The sequence below is a fragment of the Tasmannia lanceolata genome, unplaced genomic scaffold (genome assembly GCF_043159265.1).
Source record: "Tasmannia lanceolata isolate RefF3 unplaced genomic scaffold, GAP_Taslan_0.1 ptg000012l, whole genome shotgun sequence".
Classification (NCBI taxonomy): domain Eukaryota; kingdom Viridiplantae; phylum Streptophyta; class Magnoliopsida; order Canellales; family Winteraceae; genus Tasmannia; species Tasmannia lanceolata.
The window spans coordinates 54,127,459-54,147,008 of record NW_027518689.1 but is presented as its reverse complement, the minus strand read 5'-3'; the positions used below and the strand labels follow the sequence as shown (position 1 = coordinate 54,147,008).

General features: G+C 37.4%; 2 protein-coding genes across 4 annotated transcripts in view; both read right to left on the bottom strand.

Annotated features, from left to right (window-relative positions):
- The window catches only part of LOC143888456 (protein RDM16-like), a 46,867-nt gene extending 42,338 nt beyond the window's left edge, over window positions 1-4,529 (bottom strand). The window contains exon 1 of one of the 3 annotated variants that reach the window (XM_077392901.1): window positions 3,643-4,529. In XM_077392901.1, the coding sequence (XP_077249016.1) occupies window positions 3,643-4,374 (732 nt within the window). In that variant the 5' untranslated portion in view covers window positions 4,375-4,529. The remainder of the gene's footprint in view (window positions 1-3,642) is intronic. The other 2 variants (XM_077392902.1, XM_077392903.1) reach the window with 2 other exon arrangements.
- A 4,181-nt stretch (window positions 4,530-8,710) lies between these two features.
- LOC143888949 (uncharacterized) lies at window positions 8,711-9,892 on the bottom strand. The gene has a single exon (XM_077393329.1). The coding sequence runs from the start codon at window positions 9,890-9,892 to the stop codon at window positions 8,711-8,713; it is 1,182 nt and encodes a 393-aa protein (XP_077249444.1).
- Window positions 9,893-19,550: the final 9,658 nt, after the last annotated feature.

The window sequence follows — 19,550 nt, the reverse complement described above, 5'->3', positions numbered from 1 at the left end:
TACGAAAGCCCCAACGGCTAGTTTGCCTGACCGTCGCGGTCGACCGACCCCATGGCGGTCGCCCGCAAGGGCTACCTGTTCGCTCAAAAATTCAGCTCAAAAACCTATCTCGGTTGACCGACCCACGGCGGTCACCTGCCCAAACTCATAACGGAATGGTTCTGTTGAAACAGAACCCATTCCGCGGTCGCCCGGCTTGACCCGGTCGGCCAGCCCGATAAATTTCGAGATGCCCTGGAATTTCAGGTTTCATCTTGCGGTCGCCCGGGACACCCCGGTTGACCGGCCCTGTGTAAAATTCCATTTTAACATTAAAAATCAGGGGTTTTTGTGCCATGGTCTTTGGGCTTTAGTTCTAGGTTTTCAAACACATTTTTTGGTGTGTGTATTATTTTCAAAGATGTAAAAAGTTATGTATGAAAACCATTTGAAAACTTTTTGAAAGTGCATTTAACATAAAATCAAGAGGACTCTACATACATTCTAAAAATAAGAACCTTGAGTCTTCTTGGAATGTATCAACTCCTTTGCACTTCCTTAGACTTCTTCGGCTTGAGAGAACATCTTGAACTCTGTCTTGGCTCTTGTGACTTGTCCTCCAATTTTCAATGCATGTTGAGGTACATGAGGTGTCACCATGGCATGTTCGACTCCAAGCTCCTTCTTGACACTTGTTAGGAACTTGTGGAATCTTCATGATAGGCTTCTTGATTTGAACATCTTCAAATGAGGATGTCTTCACTGTAAGTGCAAGCTCTTGGTTCCTTTGCTCCTTGATCCACAAGCCATGTGTTGGAAAGAGTTGTGTAATGGCGATTATGACATGAAATTCTTGTATACAACACAACATCTCAAAGCAACATATTAGTCCATAAATGCTAATCAATTTGTATTTGTTAGCATCAAAACAAGAGGTAAGGTTAATGATTTAGACCCATGGGAACCCTTGGGCTTACACTAATGATGCCCCAACGATTAAGATTGAATAATCTAGACTCTAGCAGGAATTTAATTGAACACTTGATGTGCGCTAGATGAGCTACCTAAGACCTACACTTGATGTTAATCAGATCTAATTCTGATACCAATTTGATGTGAACCTCTCTCTGATAATACTACTTTAATGCAAATCCAAGGCTCTAATACCAAATTGGTGCAAATCTAGGGTTCGTAGGTGACATTCTAGGAATGAAGGAGCAATAAAATGAGTTCTAATTCAATAAAATCAGCAACATGCATTCTTCAATCAAAATCAACAAAACTTTTAAGAAAATCCTAGCTCAGAAATTTCAATCATATATACGTCATGATGCCTATAAAAAAAATACTATAAGTCCTGATAAAAAGTTATTAATTAAAAATCAGTCATCAAGAGTTAATCCGTGCCAATAATCAGATCTATAAAATCCAACTAGTATGGCCTACAAGATGTCCCAAGAGGTGAGGATATGATGGATGAATTGTAAAAGTAAGGTAGGGGTAGTGTGAGACAAGGGTAGAGTCAATCCGGGAAAAATAAGGGTGTAAGGAATATTAGAACGGTCCAAAGGGGTTGGAAAATATGAGTAGGCTACTGAAAAAATAAAGTGAATATTCCATACCTGGGAATGGCGTACCAGATGTCTAGCCTTGGTCATCTACTGCAAGATGTGTCCGAGAGGGGAAAGAGAACAAGCTAGAGAGAGGGAAAAGGATAGAGAATAAAGCATGGGAGAGAAAAGAAAAGGGATACAGGGACAGCTTATGAACCCAACTGTAAGGGTGATGGAAAGAAAGAAGAAGAGATGGTAGGAGAAAGAGACTGAAGGAAGAGATGGGAGATGTAGGAAGATAAAGGGGGGCTGCTACAAAAGCTGAGAGGGAAAAGAGGTGTGGGGGAGAGGGTGAGGGAGAGAGGGAGAGAGAGAGAGAGAGAAGAGAGAGGGGAAGCCAACTTTGTGGCCAAGCGGGAGGCTTTTCCACAATTTTTAAAAGTTCCCAAGGCTTCCTTCTTTTGGTCTATTATATGGGCTGAGGGGTTTTGCACTTGCTAAAAATAGTAACTCCATGCTTATGATAAATAGTAAGTTTGTACTTTGCATTAGTTATGTGTGGGCTTGAGCTTAAATGATGGTAAGCCTTGGGGGAAAAGGTGAGAAAAGGTGGTCCATATGTTGACGTAGACATCACCCACATCTAGAATATAAAATTCCACGGTTTTTAAAAGTTCCCAGGGCATCCTTCTTCTGGTCTACTATATGGGCCGAGGGGTTTCGCACTTGCTAGAAATAGTAACTCCATGCTTATGATAAATAGTACGTTTGTACTTTGCATTAGTTATGTATGGGCTTGAGCTTAAATGATGGTTAGGCCTTGGGAAAAAGGGTAAGAAAGGTGGGTCATACGTTGGTGTAGACACCACCCACATCTAGGATAAAGAATTATTACTAAATATATAAATAAATCCAAAATAAAGAAGTAAACAAGTCTCTCGTGAAAAAAAAAACTAACTAAAATCAAGTTATGGCCGATGGATCGCACCAGATCCTCGATCAAATGGATTTGGCACCGAATGGATGCTTGACTGGATGACAAATGCTCATTCAGTGCTGCAAATGTTACAAAAAGCCAAAAATAGGGAAAGGCACATGATAACAAGATAAAGATGGATTTTGCTAGGCTTAGCCATTTCCATCAATTATAAACTGGGAAAGAAACCATGTTATCCACTTAAAATTCTTCTTAATTTCCAAGCCCAACTCAACAGATTTCTCTTATTCCACATAAAGTTTCACATATCAGCCATCATCTAACACCTTAAACAAGTAGCACACTCTATAACCAATTAAAACACTAAAATTGTAACCAATAACCAACTAAAATTGTCTAATTATTTAGTCTTTTACTCATTGAATAAACCAAACATAAAGTTAGATAATTTACAACTGATCAGTACCAAAGGACTTGCCAACTTGTGGTCTCTACTATCATTATGCTCATTTTGTTTCTCTAAAATCATATTGAACTTGCCAACTTGTGGTCTCTATTATCATTACACTCTTGTCATTTCTCTAAAATCAAATTGAGTAAAGCAGCAACTAAATTTTTTTATGTAGGTGGCAGCAACTAAATTTTTAATACTATGAAAGTGAAAAATAAATATTTAAACAAACACATCCCACAACCAAGTGCAGCATAAGTTACATAGAGGCCAAGAATACGGACTGGCACGTGACAACAAGATAAGATAATTCTCTAGTCTACTTTCACTTCTTTCAGTCATAACCAAAATTGGGAAAAAAAAGACCATGTCATCCGCCTAAGATTCCTCTTCACTTCCAGGCCCAAATCAGCAGCTTTCTCTTATTCTACACATACAAATTCATAACCAAGTAGCATGATTTGTAACCAATTGCAAAACTAAATTTCTAACCAGTCATCAATTAAAGAACACTAACATGAATTAAGATAGATAAAACACTGTATATGGCAAAATTCACTATCTACATTTTAGAAAACGTTTCCACTGCATTTCAAGAAAAGCTTAAATAAATATCTTACACTCAACATCCCATTTGAAGCAGATATAAACATATAAGAAGCACAGAAAGAGAAAATAAAATTTGCAGTAAACCCACAAAAGTAACAGAACAGTCAACTCACATTAGAAATGGAACCACTCCCATTTGAAAAGGCGGCCGCACTTTGAGCATTATCCAAGTGCTCATCTGGCAATGGTTTTTCCTCCAAATTCCCAGTTGTGTTTGATAGTTTCACTTTTTCCAAATCTCTGTGATTCTCAATTTTTCGTTCCTCTCTCAGATTTTCTTCAATAATCCCATTCGTATCCCTAGTATCCTCCACAACCCGATCCTCGAATCGCCGTTTCTGTCCCATCCCTTCCGAAACCCTAATCCGTTTTTCTCCCTTATCAGATTGCTCATCAGCCCCTCCGTGGTCTTTCCTCTTGTGCGTATGCGAAGAAGACCTTCTCTCCACTGATTCTTCACGAAAACCTCTATCTCGATCGAGAGAAACTCGAACCCTTTCTCCGCTGCCTTCACTCAGGTCCCGGTCGTGCGATCGCTCGTGCTTTGGCTCGTGATAGTGGGTATAATCCTTGGATCGATGGTCTCTGTGCCTATCATCCTTCGAATGACGAGAAGACGAAACCCTATCTCTGAAACCCTCGTTGTAGTTGTCTTTTGAGGAGGGTTTCTCGTCCCGGTGCTTCTCGTCTTGGCGCCGTTCTTCGATCTCTCTGGTTCGGTGCTTGTGACCGGGTTCTCGATCTCGATGGCGATCAGAGTCGCGGTGCTGATCTTTGCTCGATTCTCTGTCTCGCTCGTCTCTAGGTTTTCGGCTCGATTTCTCCCTCTCGTGAACCCTTTCCATCTTTCAGGGTTTATTTTACTTTCGGTTTGCTTATTTTCTCTTGGAGGGGAGGGATTTGTCAAATTACAGGACGAGAAGAGACTACTACCCCGCCTGCAAAAAAATGTGGAAGAGAGACGCAGGCCAGAAGGTTTTGGGGATTGGGATTTGTTTTATAAGGGAAAAAAACATAGAGGTGAAACGAGTTCTAACTTCTAAGTTGGTTTTAAATTTCGACCGAAATCCGAAATTTCGGACCGAAATAAATAAACCGAAATTTGCCGAAATTCCGAATTTCGGCCATCACCAAATTTCGGCCGAAATTTCAGAATTTCGGTTAATTGTAATTTTTTTTTTTTTAAATATGTTACAAAATTTCGGCCGAAATTTTGGAAATCAGTCCGAAATTTCGAAATGAATTAAATATTATTTTTTAATTAATACCAAATTAAATATTATTCTATAGGATTTTCTATGTCTAAAAGGTTGTTGTTTTACAAAGTTTCTAAAATAAGAAACTTTCTATTCTTTCAATCTTTATCATTCATCAACTAAATCTAAGATTCAATACCATCTTATCCTTATCCCAAAACTTGGCTAAATGCTCCATGATACCATCTCCACAGTTTTCTCACTCTAAAAGATTTATGTTTTATAAAGTTTCTAAAATAAGAAACTTCTAATTTTTTAAATCTCCATCCTTAATCAACTTAATTTAAGATTCAATACCCTCTCATTCTCATCCCAAAACTTTGTTAAAAGCTCGTTAGCATCATCCTTAGGGTTTCTGATGTCTAAAAGATAGTGATTTTATTAAGTTTCTAAAATAAGAAATTTCTATTTTTTCAATCTTCTTCCTTCATCAACTAAATCTAAGATTCAATATCACCTCATCCTCATCCCAAAACATGGCTAAAAGCTCATTGACATCGTGCTAGGATCTCCTATCTCTAAAAGATGGATGTTTTATAAAGTTTCTAAAATAAAAAACTTTCTATTTTTTCAATCTTCCCACATTATCAACTAAATCTAAGATTCAATGCCTTTTCATCCTCATCTCGATACCGGGCTAAAACCTCCTTGACACCATCTTTAGGGTTTTCCATGTCTAAAAGATGGATGTCTTATAAAGTTTCTAAAATAAGAAACTTTCTATTTTTTCAATATCCATCTTTCACCAACTAAGTATTAGATTCAATATCATCTCATCCTTTTTTTTTATGGGCAAGCTGGGGTTAGGCAGGGACCCCGACCAGATATATTAGAAAGAGGGGAGAAATTACAAAGGGGGGGCACATGGGCAGCATAAACAGCAAAAAAGAAGCAAAATTAAACAAAGATCTCCAACAATCTTGCCGATCGGGTAATTAGGAGCCGCCAGGGAGAAACTGTAGGAGGAGTAGAGAGGACCTGCATCAGGTCTCATGAATTCACTGCCCCTAGCAGCAACAGAAACAGCCCACAAATCAAAAGCTCGATCATAAACAACAAGAATCATGGGAATAATCATCTCAATCGAGGATAGCAAGTACCCAATGAATCTTGAAAAACAAGCTCTACAAGCCGGGAAGGAATGCCCATGACCTCTATGTCCATCCCTTTGCAGGGGCATTCAGGCTTGGATAGATAGTCAGCTGGCTGGTTCGCTTCTCTCCATATATGGGATACCTTCCAGTTATGGAACTCTTGAAGACGTCTTATTATTGTATTGAACAGAGATTTAGCTCGCCAGGGGCAGTCCCAGCTCCCATTCAGAATCTTCACAGCTACCATCTAGTCAGACTCAATCCAAATATTACTGATATTCAGGTTTCTCGCCAACTCAAGACCATAGAATATTGCATCCATTTCAAGAATATGAATGGGTTTCAAATCAGTATTCAAGGAGAAACAGCCTCTAATAGTCCCTTTATAGTCGCGAAGGATACCTCCAATGCCAGCAGCGTCCCCTTTCATAGACGCATCAGAGTTTAGTTTTATCACGTCTCCACCCGGTTTCTCCCATTGGCAGAATTGAAGGGAGGAGTTGACATCGAATAGGGGGCATTTGAATTGTGTAGCAAAGCATAGATTTCGGTGACCCGATTCATCTGACAGATTGAGGAATAATACTCTGTTTCTAATGGTGCTAATGATCCATCGAAGAATGGTTTGTTTGTGAGTGCTAGGATTACCATGAATTCTGGTGTTTCGCTCAGCCCATATGAGATATATGGTAGTCCCGAAGGCAATGCGCATGGCAGTGGCACATTGACCACTACCTTTGAAATGGTTTCTTATCCAGGCTTCTTCCTCAGATAGAGAATTCAGGGGTTTTCTTTTCTGATTGAAACGCCGGAGGATGGAGCTCCATATCCATGCAGAATAACCACATCGAAAGAAAATATGGTTGACAGATTCTATGTCTGAATTGCACAGGAGACATTTGGTTTCTCTTGAATTGCCCAAGAAAAGTAGCCTGTCACGAGTGAGCAAACGGTTTTGAACGGCCTGCCAAGCAGTGAAGCTATGCTTTGGCACATGGCCTTTAAACCATATGGAGGGGGCCCAGATTGCCTTGGGCCGCAGTATCCGGATGGAATTCTAGGCTGATTTCAGAGAGAACTTGCCACTAGGTTCAGGTTTCCAAACAGGGTATGGGTCATCTTCATTTGTAAGAGCAGAGCTGATAATTAGGTTTAATTCTCCACCCCCAGAATAGTCGAGGTATTCAGCCCATATTCCATCCTCCATCAGCGAACTAATGGTAGTATTGAGAGGGATTGAGTTGATCTGAGGATCTTCGAAAGTTCACTGAATCAGAGCCCCAGAAGGGTGCCAAGGTTGACACCAAAAATCAATTCCAGCACCATTTCCAACCGAGTAGCAGACATACCTCATAGCAACAACTTTGATTTGGAATATGCCCCTAGCACCCCAGGATGGGTTGGATGGATTTTTCATTGTCCAGAAGTTCTTCCTTTTGACATATTTCCAATGGAACCAATCCGCCCAAGGGTTGCCCTTAGAATTCAAACATCTCCACAGGCATTTTAGTTGGAAAGCCTTGCTAACCTCATAAATACTCCGGATACCTAAGCCACCTTCATCCTTGGGGGAGCAGACATTATCCCAGCTGATGGGGTGATATGAGTTGACTAGGGATGATCCTGCCCAGACAAATTTTCTCATAATTTTGTCAATTTCATTGAGGACTCCCATCGGAAGTCTGAAAGCAGAGGACCAGTAGACACTGAAAGCAGAGGACCAGTAGACACTAAAAGAATTCAGAACAGATTTTATAAGCTCCACCCTGCCAGCCCTAGATAAGAACCTGTTTGCCCAGGAGGCAATCCTCTCACGGATTTTAGATATGAGGGGGATACAGTCGCCACTGGTTAGTCTACCATAAGTCAGGGGCAATCCTAGATACTTCATCGGAAGGGCTCCTTCATTCATCTGCAGCACCCTTCTAATAAGACCCTTGAGCCTATGATTACATCCAGCAAATATAATCTCTGATTTATTGAAGTTGGCCTCCAGCCCGGTGCAATTTTTAAATCTGTCAAGACATTCTTTGATCTTTATAGCATTGGCAACAGAGGCATCCGCAAAGAGCATGACATCATCTGCATAAAACAAATGGGAAATGGGCAGATTTTCTGTAGAGAAAGGGGATGTGAGAACACCAGAACTGATAGCTTCAGTAAGGATACCCGATAAGATTTCCATAATGAAACAGAAGAGGGTGGGGGACAGGGGATCTCCTTGTCTGATCCCATTGGTGGCTTTGAAATAGCCCTGAGGGCTCCCATTGAGAATGACAGCAAATGATGGGCTGCAGATGCACTGTTTTACCCACCTACACCACTTCTCATTAAAACCCATTTTTGCCATGTATACAAGAATGGCTTCATGAGACACCTTATCATAGGCTTTTCTGAGGTCAATTTTGATGCAGATTGCAGGTTTGGCATTTTTTTCGATGGAAATTATGAATAACATCCTGCGTCAGTAAGATGTTATCATGAATCGATCGCCCTTTTATAAAAGCTGATTGGAGAGGACTAATGATACCATTCATAAAATGACGGATCCTATTGGCCATAATTTTAGTAATGATTTTGTATGAGAAATTGCAAAGGGCTATAGGGCGGAACAAATCAGGGGAAGCCGCATCACTACATTTAGGAATTAGAGTGATATTGGTAGAGTTTACCTCAGCCAGAAGGGTATCATTTTTGAAGAAGTGTTGAATGGCCTTCACAACGTCAGCACTAATAATGTACCAGAATTTCTGATAGAATTCGCCGTTGAAGGGGGTTTCCATCCATTCCGAAAACCGTAGCTTTGATTTCCTCCTCACGGACCGGGCTGGTTAACCAATCAACTTCCTCCTGCAAAAGGATTTTGGAGGGGGTGGGCAGCAGAGACGTCTCACAATTGTGCCAGAGTTGAGCAGGTTTTGAAAATAGGATATCATGATGTTTTCAATCTGGGAGTGATCAGTAGTCAGGTTACCATGAACATCGAGGAGACCCCCAATACTATTTTGATTTCTTCTCGCATTCATAACAGAGTAAAAATAAGCAAAGTTTGAGTCACCCAGGTTTAACCATTGCACTATCGCATTCTGCCTGCGCATGGATTCTTCCATCCGAGAGACTTTGAAAAATCTCTCCTTGAGAGAGGATTCTCTGCTTCTAAGGTGTAAATCAGTTGGATTAGATGCTAAGGCAATTTGAACATCTTCAAGGTCTTGCTTAACAGAAGGGGCAATCAGATTAACCCTCCCAAATTTTGTTTGATTCCAAATCTTGATAGCCTGTTTAGTATTTTTAAGTTTCTGAGAGAGACGGAACATGGGATTACCTTTAGAATTGATACTCCAAGCTCTTTCAACACATTCAAAGATCGAGAGATCCATAAGCCACGCACTAAAGAACTTGAATGGCTTCTTGATCTCATTATGTCTCTCGGCGAGATGAATAATTAGGGGGGCATGATCATATCGATAGATAGCAAAAGAATCTATAAGAGTATTTATCCATTCGTCATTCACCAAGGCTCGGTCCAACCTTCTCAGCTTAAGCTCGCTAGTTTTAGGGCTGTTACTCCAGGATAAAGTCTGACCCATACATTTGAGATCATGGAGGGAGCAGCAATCAATGCACTCATTGAAATCAGCCATCTCAATCCTGTTTGGTTCAGCTCCTCCCACACTTTCTTCAGCAAACCGAATTACATTGAAATCCCCCAACACCATTGAAATCCCCCAAGGAATTCTGTTAGTAGGAGCTATAGAATCGAGAGAATCCCAAAGAAGTCTTCTTTCATTACCAGAGTTAGTCGCATAAACAAAAGTCAGAAGAATGGTAATATTGTAATGAATGAAAGTAACTTCTGTATGCACGTGCTGTTTAGATTCATGAAGAACATTAACCCGAATCTGACTCCTATCCCAGACAATCCATATTCTGCCTTTAGTAGTGAAATTGTAGTTGGCGTGACAATCCCAATTACCATGAATGTCACTCACGTAGGATGTAAGTTTGTCCATGTAAGCTTTCGTCTAAGATTAAATATCATCTCATCCTCAACCCAAAACTTGGCTAAATGCTCCTTGACACCGTCTCTAGGGTCTCTTATGTCAAAAAGATGGATGTTTTATAAAGTTTATAAGATAAGAAACATTTTATTTTTTCAATCTCCATTCTTAATCAACTAAATCTAAGATTCAATACAGTCTAATCTTCATCTCAAATATTTGCTAAAAGCTCCTTGACACCATCTCTAGGGTTTCCTATGTCTAAAAGATGGATTCTTACAAAGTTTCACAAATAAGAAACTTTCTATTCTTTCAATCACCATCCTTCATCAACTAAATCTAGGATTAAATTTCCTCTCATTCTCATCATAAAACTTAGTTAAAAGCTCGTTGACATCATCTCTCGGGTTTCATATGTCTAAAAGATTGATGTTTTATTAAGTTTCTAAAATAAGAAACTTTTATTTTTTCAATCTCCATCATTCGTCAACTAAATCTAAGCTTCAGTATCATCTCATCCTCAAACCAAAATATGGCAAAAAGCTCATTCACAACGTCTCTATGGTCTCCTATGTCTAAAAGATGGAAGTTTTATAAAGTTTCTAAAATAAGAAACTTTTTATTTTCTCAATCTCAATCCTTCATCAACCATGGTTTAAAATACCGGTTTCGGTCCCTAAGAAAATCGTAATTTCCGTCAAAATTTGGTAAGAAATTAAAAGAGTATTTATTTAATTTCCAAATTTCGGACCGAAATCCTGAAATTTCGGCCGCATTTTGTAACAATTTTTTTTTTTAAAAAAAAGTCTCAAAATGAAATTTCAAAATTTGGTATTTAGCGAAAAATGGGATTTCGGGAAATTTCGGTTTTGGTCCCAACCGAAATTCGAATATTTGGATTTCGGTCGAAATTTAAAACCATGTCATCTACTAAATCTAAGATTCAATACTATCTCATCCTCATCTCAAAACTTGGCTAATAGCAACTTCACACCATCTCTAGGGTTTCCAATGTAAAAAAAAGGATGTCTTATAAAGTTTCAGAAATAAAAAACTTTCTATTTTTTCCATCTTCATCGTTCATCAACTAAATCTAAGATTCAATTTCCTCTAATTCTCATCTCAAAACTTGGCTAAAACCTCGTTGACATCATCTCTAGGGTTTCATATGTCTTAAAGATTGATGTTTTATAAAGTTTGCAGAATAAGAAGTTTATATTTTTTCAATCTCCCTCATTCCCCAACTAAATCTTAGATTCAATACAATCTCATCCTCATTTCAAAACTTGGCTAAAAGCTCCTTGACATCATCTCTAGGGTTTCCTATGTCTAAAAGATGGATGTCTTAAAAAGTCTCTAAAATAAGAAACTTTCTATTTTTTCAATCTTCATCATTCAACAACTAAATCTAACTGGAAAGTATTTTATTTTTCAATTTTCAATCTTCATCATTCAACAACTATTTTTTCTCCACTTGGAAGTATTATATTTTACCAAAAAGAGAAATTTCTCCGCGAAATTTCCCAAATTATAAAGATCAATCCACTTGGAAAGAGTGTTTCTTTCTGGAAGAATTTTTCTTCTTCTTCTCTTGCAAGAGCTTAGATCCAACTGGTAATGGATCCTTAATCCTGTTTTGGTTGCAACTTGTCGTGGGTGATTTAGTCAACCGATAAATAAGGTTATTAACAAATCTTGGCTCAGGTCAGGGTCTTAAGGTAATGGATGCTCTCGGTCCCTCATCTCCTGATGGTTCTGATGGGGATTCCCTTCCTCATCAGTTTGGAGGTTTAACCAACTGGTCCCCGGGGCTTCATCTTGTTTAGAACAAGGAAGGGGCCATGACAGCCAACACTGAAGAGGAGTTGGCTCATGAAGGAGCAATATCTCAGAATCCTGAGATATGCAGCTCCTCCGAATCTGACCTGGAAACACTCTCATTTCCTCAACTGGTAAAGCTCAAAATTGACTCCACGCCCTCCCCATCTAGGTCTCTTCAAAAGCTTCGTACCCAAATTTCCAATGGGGAGCTCAATTGCATTGAAGCCTCAGTTCATGAGAAAATGCAATTTTTAAAAGCTGTTGATAAGGAGATTCAACTGTCTTCCTCCTCAACTAAGAAGAAGAAAGGTGCGAAAAAGTCAAGGAAAATGGCGAAATCCCATATTAAGCAGCACATTGAAGATGGAGAAGACATTTTCGCCTCTTTCGATGACCGTTTGAAGCAGCTCTTGGGTAAAACCAAATCTTCCATTTCTGAAGATGAACTCTGCATTCAGCACTCTGAAAATCCAAGTTCAGAAGAAGAACACGAAACCGCCATCCTGGAAAACCAGCAGTTTTTGGTTACTGCTGATGGGATGATGGAGCAGTGCTTTCCCTCTCTTGTCACCTGCAAGCCCTCTCCTCCATTAAATACAGCCCCTGAATTGTCTGCATTAAATGTATTGGGAGGCAAAGATGGAAAGGCCAGCTACCTCCTTACCTTGGGAAAAGAAGATAAGGGTCGTGCTCCCTCTGGTGAGCATCCTGCTAGTGGGCCATGCCTGCAAAGTAAACCTGCAGCCTCTCTTACTGCTGGGCAAGATGAATCAGTATTAAATGCAAAAGAGCCCCAAGTCAGTTCAGCTGATACTCCCAAGCCAAGTTCGTAAGATGGAATCAAATCCCAGCTTTCCCACCCTCTCTTGATTCAAATTAAAGAGAAAAGTGACGATAACAAACCTTGTCCCAATGATAACCACCTCACATCAACATTTAGTGCAGTTGACAGTGCCTCTGCAATGAAGGAAAACCCCTTTTCTTCTCCAAAGTCTAAAGGACGTAGCTTACCTGCAGATGGAAATTTTGAGCAGCAAGTTTCTGACCCTTCGAATCCCAATGAAAGTCTTATTGGCCTTGGTCCTACACCCTGTTGTGTGGTTACTGAAACTGGTCAGCACCTCTCCCGAGAAGGTCAGAATAACAAAGGGAAAGAAGCCATATGCAAGGATGGACTCCCTGATCCTCTTGTCACAGGATCCTCTGCTGGACACAAGTTTGCTGGTTCAACGTTGAACTCTCTCCCTGAAATCCTTCCTCCTAGCACCATTCAAGGGCAAAATCTCAGAATCAAAGATCAATCTTTCATTGCATCTGCTAGTACCTTTCCTGGAAATGGAAATCCGACCCAAAACTCCCCATGGAAAGCTCTTTTCTCAGAACAAGTTGCCCCACCAGTTCCTTCTACCCCAACACCAACAAATCTTGATTTTCTTATCCCAAATGAAGATGAAGTTACGAACCTGGAACTAGATATTAAAGATGAAGAAACGGAAGAAGCAGAGATCAAATGGTCAAACTGTCTTATGGGTTACTTCTTAGGTAAGAGACCCTACTTCATTGCCCTTAAGGAAAATCTCTCCCGCAAATGGAAACTCAAGGGTGACTTTCAACTATTTACCCTAGAAGAGGGTTTCTTCCTGTTTCAATTTACAATCTCAGAAGATTGCACCCGTGTTCTTGAAGAGCCGAGCCATAGCTATGGAGGACGGCCTCTAATCCTCCAAAAGTGGTCCCCCAACTCCTCAATTGAGAGGAAAAAGATCCAGGAAATTCCCGTATGGGTTCGACTTCCGGGGCTCCATTTGAAGTTCTGGACGGCACATATCTTAAGCCGCATTGCAAGTATCATCAGGAAACCTCTCTATATGGACTCCCACACAGCCGAATCCACGAGATTAAATTATGCCAGGTTGTGCATTCTTGTCAAGGCAGGTAACTACCTTCCTGACTCTATTAATCTCAGATCCTCCTCGGGTGTTATCTCTCAAAAAATAGTATATGAATGGAAGCCAGAGGCTTGCAATGTTTGTTTGGACTTTGGCCACAAGACTAAGGATTGTCACCTTGAGCAAAATCATCATCCCATCTCTAAACAGGTTTGGAAACCGGTTCAAAGAAAGGAAGAGTATCAGTCAGCTCCTCAGAAAGTTTCAAATGAAAATCCTACCAATTCGCGTCCTTCAATATCTTCCCCAAACAGCAGCATCAACTTCAAAAGGGACCCCCTAGCAATACCTTCACCCACGCATGGAAATAGTTTTTCTGCTCTGGAGGACCTAGATCAAGATGGCATTGATCCCTGGCAAATGGTTAAAAAGAAAAAAGGAAAGCCTCCGGTTCTTCTTCTCCGGCCCTCTCCTTCTTGTATTCTGCCATCCCTCTCAAAATTGCCCCCAAAACTCAGTTAAGTTTGGGAATCTATGGTGGCGGTTCTTTTTGGATGTCTCCGTCTCTGTCAATCTCCGTATCGGTGGCTGGCTCGTGTGCTCAATTTTCCTGTGTTCTTGTTGGACCTCTTGCCATGATTTTTTTCCTGTGCTTTAGCTTGTTGCTTTGGTTCGTATTTCGTTTTTCTCTTTGTTGGTCTTTTAGCCTTATTTTGTTGGCTTGAGTCTTTTGGTTGTTCCCCCTTCCATGTGTATGGGGGCTTGTCTCTATTTCTTCATGATGTATCTTTTTTCTTATATAATATATCTGGTAGGGGTCCGCCTAACCCCAGCTTACCCATCAAAAAAAATAAAATCTAAGATTCAATATCATCTCATCTTCATTCCAAAACATGGCTAAAAGCTCCTTAACACCATGTCTAGGGCTTACTAAGTCTAAAAGATTTATGTTTTATATAGTTTCTAAAATAAGAAACTTTCTATTTTTTCAATATCCATCCTCCATCAACTAAATCAAAGATTCAAAACAATCTCATCCTCATTTCAAAACTTGGCAAAAAGCTTCCTGACACTATCTCTAGGATTTCCTACGTCTAAAAGATGAATGTCTTACAAAGTTTCTAAAATAAAAAACTTTCTGTTTATTCAATCTCCATCCTTTATCAACTAAATCTAAGATTCAATACCATCTCATCCTCATCTCAAAATTTAGCTCAAAGCTCGTTTACACCATCTCTAGGGTTTCTTATGTCTAAAAGATGGATGTCTTACATAGTTTCTAAAATAACAAATATTTTATTTTTTCAATCTCTATCATTCATCAACTACATCTAAGATTCAATATCATCACATCCTTATTCCAAATAATGGCTAAAAGCTCCTTGACACCATGTCTAGGGTTTACTAAGTCTAAAAGATTGATGTTTTATAAAGTTTCTAAAATACGAAACTTTACATTTTTTCAATCTCCATCCTTCATCAACCAAATCTAAGATTCAATACAATCTCACCCTCATTTCAAAACTTGGCTAAAATCTCCTTCACACCATCTCTACGGTTTTCTACGTCTAATAGAGGTATATCTACAAAGTCTCTAAAATAAAAAATTTTCTGTTTCTTCAATTTCCATCCTTTATCAACTAAATCTAAGATTCATTACCCTATCATTCACATCTCAAAACTTGGTTAAACGCTCGTTGATAACATCTCTAGAGTTTCCTATGTCTAAAAAAGATGGATGTTTTATAAAGTATCAAAAATAAGAAAGTTTATAATTTTTCAATCTCCGTCCTTCATCAAATAAATCTAAGATTCAATACCATCTCATCATCATCTCAAAACTTAGCTAAAAGCTCATTGACACCATCTGTAGGGTTTACTAAGTCTAAAACATTAATATTTTATAAAGTTTATAAAATAAGAAACTTTCTATTTTTTCAATCTCCATCCTTTATGAACTAAATCTAATATTCAATACCATCTCATCCTAATCTCAAAACTTGGCTAAAAGCTCATTCACACTATTTCTACGGTTTCCTAAGTCTTAAAGATTGATGTCTTACAAAGTTTCTAAAATAACAAACTTTCTATTTTTTCAATCTCAATCCTTCATAAAAAACATCTAAGATTCAATATCATCTCATCTTCATTCGAAAATATGACTAGAAGCTCCTTGGCAACATGTCTAGAGCTTACTAAGTCTAAAAAATTGATGTCTTATAAAGTTTCCAAAATAAGAAACTTTCTATTTTTTCAATCTCCATCCTTCATCAACTAAATCTAAGATTCAATACATTCTCATACTCATTTCAAAACTTGGCTAAAAGCTCATTGACACCATCTCTAGGGTTTCCTACGTCTAAAAGATTGATGTCTTACAAAGTTTCTAAAATAAGAAACTTTCTATTTTTTCAATCTCCATCCTTTATCAACTAAATCTAAGATTCAATATCATCTCATCTTCATTCCAAAACATGGCAAAAAGCTCGTTGACACCATGTCTAAGGTTTACAAAGTCTAAAATATTGATGTTTTATAAAGTTACTGAAATAAGAAACTTTCTTTTTTTTTTCATTCTCCATCCTTAATGGACTAAATCTAAGATTCAATACCCTCTCATTCTCATCCCAAAACTTTGCTAAAAGCTCGTTGACATCATGTCTAGGATTTCCTATGTCTAAAAGATGGATGTTTTATAAAGTTTCTAAGATAAAAAACTTTCTGTTTTTTCAATCTCCATCCTTTATCAACTAAATCTAAGATTAAATACCATCTCAACCTCATCTCAAAACATGGTTAAAAGTTCCTTGACAACATCTCTAGGGTTTCCTATGTCTAAAAGATGGATGTTTTATAAAGTTTGTAAATTTAAAAACTTTTTTTTTTTTTGGTATCCATCCTTTATCAACTAAATCTAAGATTCAATACCATCTCATCCTAATCTCAAAACCCGGCTAAAAGCAGTTTTACAACATATCTAGGGTATACTATGTCTAAAAGATGGATGTGTTATAAAGTTTCTAAAATTAGAAACTTTCTATTTTTTCAATCTCCATCCTTCATCAACTAAATCTCAGATTCAATACAATCTCATACTCATTTCAAAACTTGGCTAAAAGCTCCTTTACACCATCTCTAGGGTTTACTAAGTCTAAAAGATGGATATTTTATAAAGTATCTAAATTAAGAATCTTCCTATATTTTCAATCCCCATCCTTCATCAACTAAATCTAAGATTAAATATCATCTCGTCATCATCCCAAAACATAGCTAAAAGTTCCTTGACGGCCGTGTCTAGGGTCTCCTATCTTTAAAATATGTATGTTTTATAAAGTTTCTAAAATAAGAAACTTTCTATTTTCTCAATCGCCATCTATTATTAACTAAATCTAAGATTCAATAACATCTCATCCTCATCTCAATACTTGGCTAAAAGCTCCTTAACATCATCTCTAGAGTTTACTAAGTCAAAAAGAAATATATTTTACAAAGTTTCTAAAATAAGAAACTTTCTATTTTTTCAATCTCCATCCTTAATAAACTAAATATACAGTTCAATATCTTCTCATCCTCGTCTCAAAACTTGGCTCAAAGCTCATTGATACCATCTCTAGGGTTTCGTATGTCAAAAAGAAACTTTATGTTTGATAAAGTTTCTAAAATAAGAAACTTTGTATTTTTTCACTCTCCATCCTTCATCAACTAAATTTAAGATTCAATACCTTCTCATTCGCATCCCAAAACATGGCTAAAAGCTCGTTGACATCATATCTAGGGTTTCCTATGTCTAAAATATGGATATTTTATATTGGTTTTAAAATAAGAAACTTTCCATTTTTTCTACCTCCATCCTACATCAACTATTCTAAGATTCAAAATCAACTCATTTTTATCTCAAAACTTGGCTAAAAGCTCTTTAACACCATCTCTAAACCAGTTTCTAAAATAAGAAACTTTCAATTCTTTCAATCTACATCCTTCATCAATTAAATCTAAGATTCAATATCATCTCTTCCTCATTTCAAAACACAGTTAAAAGCTGCTTGACACTGTCTCTAGGGTCTCATATGTCTAAAAGACAGATGTTTTATAAAGTTTCTAAAATAAGAAACTTTCTATTTTTTTCAATTTCTATCCTTTATCAACTAAATCTCAGATTAAATACCTTCTCATTCTCATCCCAAAACTTGGCAAAAAGCTCGTTAACATCATCTTTAGGATTTCCTATGTCTAAAAGATGGATGTTTTATAAAGTTTCTATTATAAGAAATTTTCCATTTTTTCAATCTCCATCCGTCATCAACTAAATGTAAGATTCAATATCATCTCATCCTCATTCCGAAACATGCCGAAAAGCTCTTTGACACCATGTCTAGAGGTTACTAAGTCTAAAATATTGATGTTTTATAAAGTTTCTAAAATAAGAAACTTTTTTTCCTAATCTCCATCCTTAATCAACTAAATTTAATATTCAATACCCTCGGATTCTCATCCCAAAACTTGGCTAAAAGCTCGTTGACATCAATTCTTGGGTTGCCTATGTGTAAAAGACGGATGTTTTATAAAGTGTCTAAAATAAAAAACTTTCTGTTTTTTCAGTCTACATCTTTTATCAACTAAATCTAAGATTCAATACCATCTCATCCTCATCTCAAAACTCGACGAAAAGCACCATGACATCATATTTAGGGTATCTTATGTCTAAAAGATGGATGTTTTATAAAGTGTCTAAAATAAGGAACTTTTTTTTCCAATCTCCATCATTCATAAACTAAATCTAAAATTGAATACCATCTCATCCTCTTCTCAAAACTTTGCTAAAAACTCCGTTACACCATCATTAGGGTTTACTAAGCCTAAAAGATGGATATTTTATAAAGTTTCTAAAATAAGGAACTTTTAATTTTTTTAATCTCCATCCTTAATCAACTAATTCGAAGATTCAAAACCCTCTCTTTCCCATCCCAAAACTTGGCTAAAAGTTCGTTGACATAATCTCTTTGGCTTCCTATGTCTAAAAGATGGATGTTTTATAAAGTTTTTAGAGTAAGAAACTTTGTATTTTTTCAATCTACATCCTTTATCAACTAAATCTAAGATTCAATATCACCTCATCCTCATCGCAAAACATAGCTTAAAGTTCCATCACGCCATTTCAAGGGTCTCCTATCTCTAAAAGATGGATGTTTTATAAAGTTTCTAAAATAAGAAACTTTCTATTTTTTCAATCTCCTTCCTTCATCTACTAAATTTAATAATCAATACCCTCTCATTCTCATCCCAAAACTTGGCTAAAAGCTCGTTGACATCATCTATAGGGTTTCCTATGTCTAAAAGATGGATGTTTTATAATATTTTTAAATTACGAACTTTATATTTTATCAACCTCCATCCTTCATCAACTAAATCTAAGATTAAATATCATCTCATCATCATCCGAAAACATAGCTAAAAGTTCCTTGACGGCCGTGTCTAGGGTCTCCTATCTTTAAAATATGTATGTTTTATAAAGTTTCTAAAATAAGAAACTTTCTATTTTTTTCAATTTACATCTATTATTAACTAAATCTAAGATTCAATAACATCTCATCCTCATCTCAATACTTGGCTAAAAGCTCCTTAACATCATCTCTAGGGTTTACTAAGTCAAAAAGAAATATATTTTACAAAGTTTCTAAAATAAGAAACTTTCTATTTTTTCAATCTCCATCCTTAATAAACTAAATATACAGTTCAATATCTTCTCATCATCGTCTCAAAACTTGGCTCAAAGCTCATTGATACCATCTCTAGGGTTTCGTATGTCAAAAAGAAACTTTATGTTTGATAAAGTTTCTAAAATAAGAAACTTTGTATTTTTTCACTCTCCATCCTTCATCAACTAAATTTAAGATTCAATACCTTCTCATTCACATCCCAAAACATTGCTAAAAGCTCGTTGACATCATATCTAGGGTTTC